Source organism: Bombus impatiens, unplaced genomic scaffold (assembly GCF_000188095.3).
Source record: "Bombus impatiens unplaced genomic scaffold, BIMP_2.2 scf_0637, whole genome shotgun sequence".
NCBI classification, from domain to species: Eukaryota; Metazoa; Arthropoda; class Insecta; order Hymenoptera; family Apidae; genus Bombus; species Bombus impatiens.
In genome coordinates this window covers 106,197-118,353 of record NT_177056.1, presented here as the reverse complement: position 1 = coordinate 118,353, position 12,157 = coordinate 106,197, and the positions used below count along the sequence as shown (strand labels likewise).

At 42.2% G+C, this 12,157-nt stretch overlaps 1 protein-coding gene across 10 annotated transcripts in view; it reads right to left on the bottom strand.

The window, feature by feature from the left end:
• LOC100741355 (disintegrin and metalloproteinase domain-containing protein 11) overlaps window positions 1-12,157 on the bottom strand; it is a 77,586-nt gene that overhangs the window by 1,698 nt on the left and 63,731 nt on the right. For 5 of the 10 annotated variants that reach the window (XM_033322420.1, XM_033322417.1, XM_033322421.1 and 2 more), the window contains exons 20-25: window positions 11,340-11,501; window positions 9,134-9,205; window positions 5,889-6,037; window positions 5,169-5,622; window positions 2,974-3,162; window positions 1-75 (exon numbers count right to left, since the gene is read on the bottom strand). In XM_033322420.1, coding sequence (XP_033178311.1) covers window positions 1-75; window positions 2,974-3,162; window positions 5,169-5,622; window positions 5,889-6,037; window positions 9,134-9,205; window positions 11,340-11,501 — 1,101 coding nt within the window. The remainder of the gene's footprint in view (window positions 76-2,973; window positions 3,163-5,168; window positions 5,623-5,888; window positions 6,038-9,133; window positions 9,206-11,339; window positions 11,502-12,157) is intronic. The other 5 variants (XM_033322422.1, XM_033322419.1, XM_033322424.1 and 2 more) reach the window with 3 other exon arrangements.

The window sequence follows — 12,157 nt, the reverse complement described above, 5'->3', positions numbered from 1 at the left end:
TGCTGTGGTGGCCGGTGTTGCACTCCGTCCACACTAGTCCGTCGGGCTAGTTGTTGAGCTTGAATAAATGCATCACTAGAAAATAACAAGATTACACGAGCCCATTGGATCTATTCCACGACCACTAATGCTGCATACACACGCTGCGGACACGCGGATTTTACCCCGCCGATAAGCTTCTAATCCTTCTTCCCCCTTCCCACGCTTAAACTTACCTTTCATTTCCCTTTCTAACACACGAATCCGCGCGTATACAACTGAGCCGTGTATGCACGCGTTACCGATTTTCTCAACCAAGTTCAATGCCAAAACGTCGTCTTCGATTTTCGTCGAAGCGGAGATCGAAACGGTGCCGAACATAACTGTTTCAAACTGTTCGATAGTTTTCTCTTTCGAGAGAAGAGAAAACTATTCGTACAATTGAAACGTAGAAATAGAAATATCGATATTCTCTATGTTATTAAATATATCGAAATGCACGTAATGGTGTATTACATTTAATATTATATTAAATCAATAGTATACAAATAAACGTAATTGTGCAATGAATGTACATGACATTATTTATTTGGATATATCTAACGATATAGAGAATATTGATTTGTTTATATCTACATTGCAGCCGCACCAACAGTTTCGTCCCTCATTGTATATCGGTTCTGAGTGAAACAGTTACGGGAATCGAATTGTATCTGCTGTGGATACACAGACAGAGTTCTTGTCTATATCGGTTTCGATCTCTGTTTCGATTTCTGTTTCGGTTTCGGTTTCAGTTCTTTAATATTATATCGGCCCCATATCGGCTTTTATCAATTCCCCTGTTTTCTCGAATTCCCAATTCTTTTATTCAATATTTTAAGATTTATTATCTTTAAAACTTTATTTTCACGAATTACTTAAAAAAAATTTGATCGAAAAATGATATTAGAACTGTTCTCATGCGCTGCGTGGGAGGATAACGCGTGCGTACACGCATCCATGTGTTGCGTAAAGAGTAAGCTTTCTCTAGCTATTGCGCACGTGCGAAGCCTTGCAGTTGCGGCTACCAACGGTTGCACGTGAAAAGTATGTACATACATATACATATATAGAATACAGAGGTAATTCAAGTATCGTTTGGTAGCTTTGTCGTACGATTAAAGCGTAAAGGTGATGATCGATCGACGAGGAAGGAAATCTTCAGATAAGGATAAGTGCGGCGTCGTTCTAGCGCGTCTTGAACCGCAGATAACCGCCTGTCGAGTAAACGTAGACGTTGCTTTTTAAAGAGATTCATTGCGGAAAAGATGAGAGAGTCGCTTCTAGGCTCGTCGAGTATCGCTCGTGACTCGCAAGTTTCCACTATCGCCGCTTTGCCACGGATATACGCAAAGAATGCTTGCAACAACTTAACTCGAGTTTCTGGCCATTCGCGAGTATAAATAGAAATAACAGACGTCTCGTACGTAATTTGCAGCACATTCACAGCGCATTGCACACAAGCAACTAAAAGGATAAATTAGCATGCGAAGGTTGGTGTGTTGAATTTTGTCGAATCCGATCGTATCTTATTTTCCCGCTGTCATGTGGAAACTTTGGAGGCAACGGTACAATTTTTCATCAGCTTCGGGATACCTGTATGCTTTACGTGCTTTTATACCGTGATTGGTTCTTTCGATTGTGCTCATTCAGTGACCTCGAACAAGTACATAGTAGCTGGCTAAAAACGGACTTGCAACTCTCGTTATACGTATGTAGAGATGTAAAAGCCCGGAAGTATGCCGAGTCTATTTATATTCCGTTTCGATCGTCGGACGTTGAGATTTCTCTGGTCGAAGTTTGGGATTTCTATTCGATCCGTAAAACCGTAAATTCGTAAACCCATCGAGCAATTTCGGCGAGTAGCTTTCACTCGGGCATGCACCGATCCTTATCTGAATACGCGTTCATCATGGCGATGGGGATTATACGTACTCTACCGTTCATAAGTAACCGGACACTTTGATCGATTCGAAGCAACGCTTATAATCTTTCTATCTGACTTACAATCGTAAAATTAAAAGATCTAAAGGCAAAAAGTTGGTGAAGCAGCAGAATAATTTTATAAGGGTTAAGAAATATATAATAAGAAACATCAGCACTTGATAACGCATATTGATTTTCAAAGATCGATTAAACCGAGCGATAATATGTCGTTATACGTAGATTATATACGAATAGTATACGATGATTATAAAGGATAAAATTCGTCCATGATTTTACGACTGAAATACATCTGCCGAAAGATAAGCCAGTGTTCGGATACTTTTGAGCGTTCGGACACTTTGAACGTGCGATCACAGTCTGTCTACATATGCACGCTACCGTGCGTAAGTATTTGAACAGTTGCAAATTATTGCAAATATAAGCTATAAAATATCAAATACGAATATATAATGGCCGAAGTAAAGCTGTTTCATTTATTTGTTTTTGATCTCATCTCAGGCAACCATATACACACAGTTAGTAGATATTAATAAAAACGATGGTTGGTGTTAATTAGCGTAAATAAGAAAAGTAGAAAAGACTTTAAACGTATTCGTGGGACGTTGAGACGTTGCAACTCTAAGAATTTCTATAGATTCGATCACGTGTCAGCTATTTATCAGAGATATTAGGTATACCGCTTGTTTCGGTATCGATTTATGGGAACCCATTCATAGGAACAAGTAGAGAATTAACAGTAGAGGAACGTAACGTTCTTCTATCGTAACGTTGAAAATATACGGAAAAATATCGGTCTTTCGATATTTTAAAGCGTTTTTAAAGCGAAGCGTTTAAATACTTATGCACGATAGCGTATGCACGTGTATACGTTGGAACTTGGATACCCAACGCTAACCGCGGAACGCGTTCGGGGGAACTTTCGTAGGATTGCCAGGGGGATTTGCACGGATCTCTTTACCGAACGTCAAGCTACCAAGCCCGTGTTCGTATTGAAAAAATCTGCGATACCTTTCGCTATCGGGCGTTTCACCCCTAGTATTCGAGCCTCTGTCAGGATCGGCAGTTGCATAAATACCCTCCTCCTTGTACATTTGATGGGAGTGTTGAGAGTGCTGATGGGTGCCGTAAGGACTTCGAGACGATGGCTGACAATATCTACCGTAGGTATCGTCACGGCCGCGGCTACATCTTCTGCTTCTACGTAGGAAATCGGATCAGTTCCTTGACAAGTGTATCACATTTTTTTCTTTTTTTTTTTCAGTTTTCCTTCACGCACGCGTTCTTTTCTATTTCTCTCTTTTCGTTTTCGTTTCTATACGGTTCCTCCTTGTCCGATCGTTTCGCGAATGTACGTTCGCTTAATACCAAAGGGTCCCTCGGACGATCACAGAAAACGATCGATAGACATACGTATATTGCCAATATCTCAAGGTTCTCGATATTATCGTACGTGTAAAGAGACCATCGGAAAAACTACTTCCTTGTGCATTTCTACACTTTCTTATTCTTATTATTTTTCTTCTTATGTTCACGCATGTCGGCAACAGGACGACTAAGAGAAAGTTCCGTTTCGATCGACGAGGGAAGCAGCTTTTCGACCAGTTCACCCGAAATACACGATTTCGGTTAGCCACGATACGCAGCTCGAGAAGCGTTATATCTTCAACACTGGTCACTCTCCTTTCGGTCTTGACGGAGTAAAGTGCATATCGTTTCTTATTTCCGAATGCAAAAAAATTCGAAAGAGATTGGAAAACAGATTCGTAGCTACTTACAAACCATTCAAAAGCGGATTAAAAGTACGGAAGAAGTAAATTTATATTTATCTGAAGTTTTCGATAAAAAAGACGAACATTTCTATAAAAAAAAAAGTTGCTAGAAAGATGGCAGAAGGTCATTGATTAGATAGAAATCGACGGTACGGTCTTGACGGAGTAAAGTGCATATCGTTTCTTATTTCCGAATGCAAAAAAATTCGAAAGAGATTGGAAAACAGATTCGTAGCTACTTACAAACCATTCAAAAGCGGATTAAAAGTACGGAAGAAGTAAATTTATATTTATCTGAAGTTTTCGATAAAAAAGACGAACATTTCTATAAAAAAAAAAGTTGCTAGAAAGATGGCAGAAGGTCATTGATTAGATAGAAATCGACGGTACGTCCGTTCTTAAAAAAAAAAAAAAAAAAAAAAAAAAAAAAAAAACGCGAACCCATTACGATCGATCTGGTGCGACGATTTACACGTACAATAACGTTAAAAAGCCTGAAATATCGACGATATCCGTTCGCGTATCGATGGTCTGAGGGCTCATCGGCTCTAACCGAGCCGAATCGAGAAATGCGTGTTCAAGTTGCTTCGAAATATCCCACAAATAATCGAGGTAACACGAGAGGGACACGGTATAAACAGACTCTGCATGTAAAATTCGTGAAAGCTGCACGTGGTCGGCGATGCAAGTCAACGTCGCCGAGATTTTACCAATTATCCGTGTGATCGCGCGTTTGCCTGTAACGTACAACTAAGCTAATGCTACTATATCCAGACGCTTGTTACGTTTGTCTTATAGCTGTAATATGCTGTAATATGCTGTAATATGCGCAAAGTTAGGAAGCAAAAATACGTATTGGCGAGAGAAGAAAAAAGTAAGCAACGACGCATTGATAAAAATATTGGTAAGTGAGTGGAGTGAATGAGTGAGTAAGTAGATGCGACGGTGAGATGCTAGCGTGTGAGATGTGTTATACCGATCGAGTTACGTTGACGACGAATAAATGAGATGTAAGTAGCACCGTGAAGCTGTACTTATCTTGTCACGTGTGTGTGTGTGTGTGTGTGTGTGTGTGTGTGTCTGTGTCGCTTATATCAGACCGATAGCTACAACTACAGATAGCCGATTTATCCGTTTTTTTTTCCTCTTAGTACATAGTACTCGCGAATAAGTACATATACACGTACTTAGCTCGTCCAAGCTTTGCAGCTATGTACGTTGAAATTTCCTCGAGTACGAGAGATTTTATGCGATATAGTTGTAAATGATTTGGCGACCAAGTTAAAAACAACTCGGTCGCGATCGTGGTCAAAGCTTCGTGAAAAAAGAGTGTATCGATCGGATCGAATGACACGTAATGCTGGTAGAAGCGACGAAAACGTCGAGATAAGAACGTAAAGCATGGCGAAGCGCGTATTTCGCATTAGTTCTTACCCTTGGGAGGACTCGCTACAAACGGACGAATCTTTTCTGTAGGGACGATCAGCCTCGCTCTCGGACATGCGCATATCCTCGGAGCCGCTCGGACTTCTGTTTCTAGTCGTGTGACGCTCCAGCTGCTTGATTAGGTCTTCCAAAGTGCGTATGCGAATTATACCGCAAGTCGGCATATGCTCCTCGTACTCCTCGTCCGTTTGGTTGTCGATATGCTTTACGATGTCTTTGCGATACGAATCCGTGGGATAGCAATCTTGCAGAGGTTCCGTTAGCATTTCCGTAAGCGGTTCCGTCAGAGCTTCGTCGTCCATCGGATTTCCGCCAGTCGATGTCGTTCCCGATGTTTCTCGTTGATTCGCCGCCATTCTCAGTGCCTCGATAATGTGCTCGTGATAACCGTTCAGTTGATCCAACGTACGCTCCACGTTAGCTACCGCTCCTCCTCCCACACCTGCTCGATTTTCGTCCTTTTCGTTAATTTTTACCCTTTGTACGTATCTTACGTGTATTTGCAACACGACGTACGCAAACGGTCGATGCAACCAGCTGTATCAGTTTGCGCGCTCGGTACAGCCGAATCGTTGGCATTTTTAGTTAGCTTTCCGAAGCATTGGAAACGCTGTATTAGAAATTTCATCGGTTCGAGCTCGTTGCATCTGCCCTTTACGTTTCGGCTATTGGTTTACTCGGTTGCACGACTATCGATCATCGCAATACCGTAACTACCGTGTTTCTTTAAAATTCCCTTGCCACGAAACTGTGGAAGATTGTTCTGCTGTAGATCGATGAACGAGACAACTTCGTCCGCTCCTGTATCTCCCTCCTCCTCGCTTATACCGGGCTTCCTCACCTGCGATTTATGCTCCCTGAAAATGTCGACGTGAAAGAACATTTGATCTCGTTGTATCTACTCGATGAATCCGATTCGAGCTAATCGGAGAAGACGAAACGTTCATAGGTTCGGTGTATTTCAATACGTATGTTTACACTTATTACACTCATTGTATTCTTTCGTTATCGAAATTGGCGATGAGAAATCGGAATTTCGTTATCGCACACCTTTGAACGTCGAGTCTTCGATTCGACGTGACCGTTTTTGCCTCGCAGAAACCACCCATTTGGTCGCACTCGCGAAAGGCTCTCTTTAAACCGGTGCAGTCTCGTAGTTAGGGTCACGTTCGTGTTTGTGCCTCACTTTTAATCGAGCTATCGATTAAAACGTGACACGAACGCGAACACGACATCGTGTCTTTTCCTTTGACTCTGGTTAAACGCGGAGAATTTTGACAAAATGTACACGCGTATCTTTTCCTTTTTCGTCCGAAATCAATCTGCTTGCCCTTTGTCGATAGTTTACTTTATAGGCTCATCGAATCCAGGCATGCTTGAAGCGAACGGTATATTGGACAATTCTACGTTTGATCCTTTGCTCGCAAAACACGTGACAAAAGTATGTATTTCGTCCTTCTTTTTTTCTATATTTTTTTCTTTTTTTCTTTTTTTCTTTTTTTTTCTTTTGTATTTCCAAACGATTACACAGCTGCGGTCGGGGCGTTCTACGTTAAACTATGCGAATGCTAAAAAGTAACGACCGAAGCATGCTCGGTGTATCAAGTAGGTACATGTTCTGTGATCTGTAATTGCAAGGAATTAGTCGTTCTAACGAACTAGTAACGAAAGTCGATGATTGTGCGGCGCATTCGAAAGGAAATTGCATGCAGTGCAAAGATGAGAAGACATGGCGTGTAATATTCTGTGCATGCACTTTACTCTTTTCTACTCGAATCGACCACAACGTGCGTGTCGAGAGATACGATAGAGCAGACGATGAATTAGGCTTGCTGAAATCAGAAGCGTGTCACACGCGTGAGAATTAATATGCAATCGCGTTACAACTAGATTTCCCACTGTTTCCAACGAAATATCATAATACCGTACAGTACCAGCTACCGTGAAAAATATAACGGAACGGAAAGTATTTCAAGAACGTTGCGAAAAGTCAAGTGGTCTTTGTATACGAGTTCCTACGTTGGTTGGACCAGATGAGCGAACGAATTACGAGCTTAATCTACTTAAAATCGTTGGTAGAAAGAAATCGAAAGATGCCCACCTTGAACGTTGTAGAAAATCTGGGCCAAATGCATCGTGCCGTTATGCGATATCAAAACATCTTTTTTCAACCGAAAATCTAAAGGTAAACGGAAAGAACAAAATACACCCGACAAACGAAAAGACAGTCCCTTCATCGTCTCTTTGTGTTTGCTTTTCCAATAATTGTACAAAACGTATCGCTACTACTGCATTCCTAATCAGTGCTGTTAAACAATGTCACGTTCACAAATCCATCTTACGTATCGTGTACTATCACAGTGTATCTCTGCACGCATGTACAGTGTACAGTGGCTCGCGAAAACATTCGTACACTTTTTTCCGGATATATATTACGTGTGTTATACGAAACGTTAAAAAATCTCATTACCACTATTATGGCTACTATCCAGATCCAACTACTACCCAACTATCGTAATTATCGTAATCGGATAAATTTCGAACGGCTCTGAAAACGTATAGAGAAGTCGCGGCGAGACATTCGATACAAATATACAGACTAGTCCAAACGAAGCGTTACGACCAGTTTTCTCAGAAACTAATACGAAATTTCGTTTTCGCTATAATTCGATGGCAACACGCAGCAGGGGAGAAAAAGGGGCATAACTATGTACGATAAAAAAGAAAAAAAAAAACAAAATAGTTGGAGTAAATGCGATTCAGTCTTAAGTGTAAGAGATATGTGAATGGTAAAAAATTAGTACCATCTTCCATTTATAAAGATCTTGCATTTTTACTCGCCATTTAGCTCGCCTTGCAAAGATGTATTAGACTTGCTGCACCGCTTAGTTATTTATACAGATATCTTTGTTAGATTCTGAGAAACAGCTTGTAACGCCACGTTTCAACCACCGTGTATATTTCCTAGAGATTAGAAAATTATTTAAATAGGCAATCATCCGTGATACTAATAAGTAATACTAAAAAAAAAAAAAAATAATTAAGACCTAATAGGTCTCGATGTCGAGCTGGATCGTCTTTAACATTTCAATTGATCCAATAATAAGCGATTGCTTACACTGCAATATATACGGTATATCTTGCAACATTTACATACATACATATGTACGTATATCGTGGCTGTAATTCTTAACTGTTCTCTCTCTCTCTCTCTCTCTCTCTCTCTCTCTCTCTCCGTCTCTCTATACTAGTTGGAAAACCAAGGAAATTGTAATTCAAAGTTTACAAAGTCTAATTAAATTATCGTGCCGAGTTAGGACTTGAAAGAATATTCGTTGTTTTCTAAGTAGAATTATCTTCTTATACCAATCAGACGCGTGTGGATCGGTTAATTACTAGGAGTTGACGGAAACATGGCAGCTGCGTCTCGTTACAGTGACAATAAAATTTCGATACGTTTTATATAATACAATGCGCACGGTATTAATTTAACAGTTTTCTATGGTACGTGTACGAATACTTTTTCGAGCCACTGTCTATCTCTGTGTACACAGGTATGCACGTGTATGGGTGTGCGTATGACGTAGATGTTTGTATGTAGTTGTGTTTGCCTCTGCACGCGAAAGATATTCAGCTGAACGAGCTCGACGCAAGTTGACGCTCGTGAGCGATATCTTTATCCGTGCGGATGTAGCAACGTTTGCGACTCATTCCGCGAGCCGAGCATCTCTGCTCGCTTCGATAAGGTAAAACGAGTCAGGCCAGCGAAGTTTGCCAAGTTTGCCAGAAGTTTCCAAGATCGCAGACTTTGTGGTCGCATTCGTATTTGAGCGGCGGCCCTTTGAATTCTTTCTAGAAGCTGGCCTGTCACGTTTTCGACGACTAGCGTGTTCCAGTCTTGAGATCATCGATCAACTATATGGTGACATAACGGCGAGACACATGAGACTTACTTGACTCTTGGCCCGTCTGCGGTGGCGACGCTATTCGGGGGTCGAAACACCACGCGCTGGGTCTCGCCGCGGCTAGAAATATACTAATATAGGCATGCCGCGGGTATTTCACCACGAATTTAACCCCTTGCGGTCGGATTCGTCACGATTTTGCCAACAAACGAGCAATCGAAAAACTATTCTTTTCCTATCGTCGATTTCTAGAAGCAGACAGGGAGGGAAAGGGGCAAGGTGTAAGGGAGGGAGGGAGATAGAGGCAGAGAGAGAGAGAGAGAGAGAGAGAGAGAGAGAGAGAGAGAGAGAGAGAGAGAGAGAGAGAGAGAGAGAGAGAGAGAGAGAGAGAGAGAGAGAGAGAGAGAGAGAGAGAGAGAGAGAGAGAGAGAGAGAGAGAGAGAGAGAGAGAGAGAGAGAGAGAGAGAGAGAGAGAGAGAGAGAGAGAGAGAGAGAGAGAGAGAGAGAGAGAGAGAGAGAGAGAGAGAGAGAGAGAGAGAGAGAGAGAGAGAGAGAGAGAGAGAGAGAGAGAGAGAGAGAGAGAGAGAGAGAGAGAGAGAGAGAGAGAGAGAGAGAGAGAGAGAGAGAGAGAGAGAGAGAGACGTAAAACAGAAAAAAGATAGAATTCTCGACCAAAGTTGCGAGATGGAACACCCGGTTTATACACGACCACAAAGGGTTAAAGGTGTGCTAGATGTCGCGTAGTCGACGGTGTCGGCGTTCTCGATTTCTCATCGTCGACGAGTCGTCTTCGTTTTCGTTCGCGTCGCGTTTCCTTTGATCTTCGTCGAGCGATGTTGCGCGACACGCATGACCGCGCGGTAGAGAAACAAGTTATAAGAAATCAAACGAGAAAGATGAATTTTTCCAAGATCGTCGACTCCGAACCACGACATCGAAGGATGAGACACGTTCGGTTGGAAATTCGTTGCACAGCGCATAAAACAAAGTGACCAAATGTGGGAATAGTATACGTATACGCTACAGGATACGCTCCGTGTGTTTACTTCGTCAAGAACTTTTCTTCCGGCGACATTCCGGCCGAGAAATACTTTTAAATGTTTGGCGCGAATGACATTTGGAGAATAAAATGATACTCCGTATTTGGCTACCTTGCTGTAACGTGGCGCGAATATATCCCAACTTGTTTCTGTGGTGAAGCGAAACTTTCCGAGCAAATTTTCCGGAAAACTTGCTCGATCTCTTTCAGCGTACAACGTTGAAGCAACTTCTTGCCGCTTCGAGGAAACAAGATGAACTCGGAACGCCGCGCCGAGTGGAACGACAGAGAAGATGGCTCGTCGCGAGAGTCACGACATATGGAACGCGGTCGCGTATGAAACAGTGTCTCTCGAGAACTCGGTGAAAATTCTTCTGCGTCTACGAAAAGCAGCGCGAACCGAATCCCCGTCCAATGATTTTGTAAATGTCGAATGAATGCCGTGTGACGTGAATTCGTGTGACGCAAACATTAATGGAAAACCAATGTATAAGTAGAAGCGAGATGTGTCTTTGGCGATCGTTGATGGATCCTTTTCAACACTAGTTGCAGGGGTCTTCCCTAGATTATCTCTTAAAAGCGTACTCGAACACGTACTCTGATCATTTCCAAAGTTTCACTCGTGTTAGCTTAGGATCATTGGGATCAGCCTGTTTCTCGTTTCGCCGCTTCTCGCTTTGTCATTACTATTATTATTATTATTATTATTATTATTATTATTATTATTATTATTATTATTAGTATTATTATTATTATTATTATCATTACTATTACTATTACTATTACTATTATTACTATTATTACTATTATTACTATTATTATTATTATTATTATTGTCGTCGTCGTCGTCGTCGTCGTCGTCGTCGTTGTCGTCGTCGTCGTTGTTGTTGTTGTTGTTGTTGTTACTATTATCATCATCATTATTGCTATTATAGCTTGCGAGTAGGGTGACGAAGAACGATAGGGGAAACTGAGAAACAGGTATATAAATTTGACCGAAGGGCGATAGTAGAGCTGCCGCCTATTATTTATTATTATATAAATTGCGTCGTTCGAAAGATCAGCCGGTGATCGGGTCGAAAGTAAATGCGCGATCGAATCTAGATCGAATCGATCATGTCCGGAGAAACGCAACGAAGAAACGCGTGAAACGCTCGAGCGTCAATCTCTAGCCCGACTGTGTTAGCTAGGTAGGCAACGAAACGATCGTCATACCTGGAATTAGGCATACTGCTGAAGTTGAGGATCTTGTTGTGGACGTCGTCCAGGACGGCGTGTCCCGGATGATGGTTTCCGGCGTTTCCGGAAACCATGTAACTCCTCTGCGGCGGATTCCTCACGTACGGTTGCTCGTACTTCTGGACGGTGCTCTTCCTTCTGCGGGAAATTGGCCGATTACGAGAATGCGAGGCTCGCGATCGTGGTAACCACAAAGAACGATTAGGAAGCGCATGCAAACTACGGGAGGGTGACTTTGAACGAATTTCTTCGTTCCTTCGTTCCTTTCGTCGTGATAGTTGCACGAGGATCATCGATCGTCGAGCGTTCAATGACGTTTTCAAATGCGTTGACCGAACGAAAAGGAATTGTAGTCGACTCCCCTTCGAGATATAATTGCGTGCCCCAAGTGCGTGCTCGCGATATTCTACCATAATTATGTACACACGTTCCCGGTTTAAACGTATATAAACGGTCATATATTAAAACGTATATACATATAACGTATGTGTGCCACGTTAAAGTCTAACGTAGCGTCTAAACGCAATAGACCGAGGGTAGATGTACGTTTAATCCGTAACCTTCTTTCGCGATGAAATGGTTGACGCTAGCGAAGCGGGCGCGTCTACGGGCTTGTACAGGGAGCCGTGATCGCATGCATTAGAACGAAAACAGATAACCAGTCGAATGGTACACCGGCAGCTGGCCTTGCGGCCACTCGTGCGAGTTGGTCCTCCGCTGGCAGTGGACCCGTCAACCAAATACTCAAAATCAAACGATAACGTAGTGTGGACAGACAGACGGGCAAAGTGTCT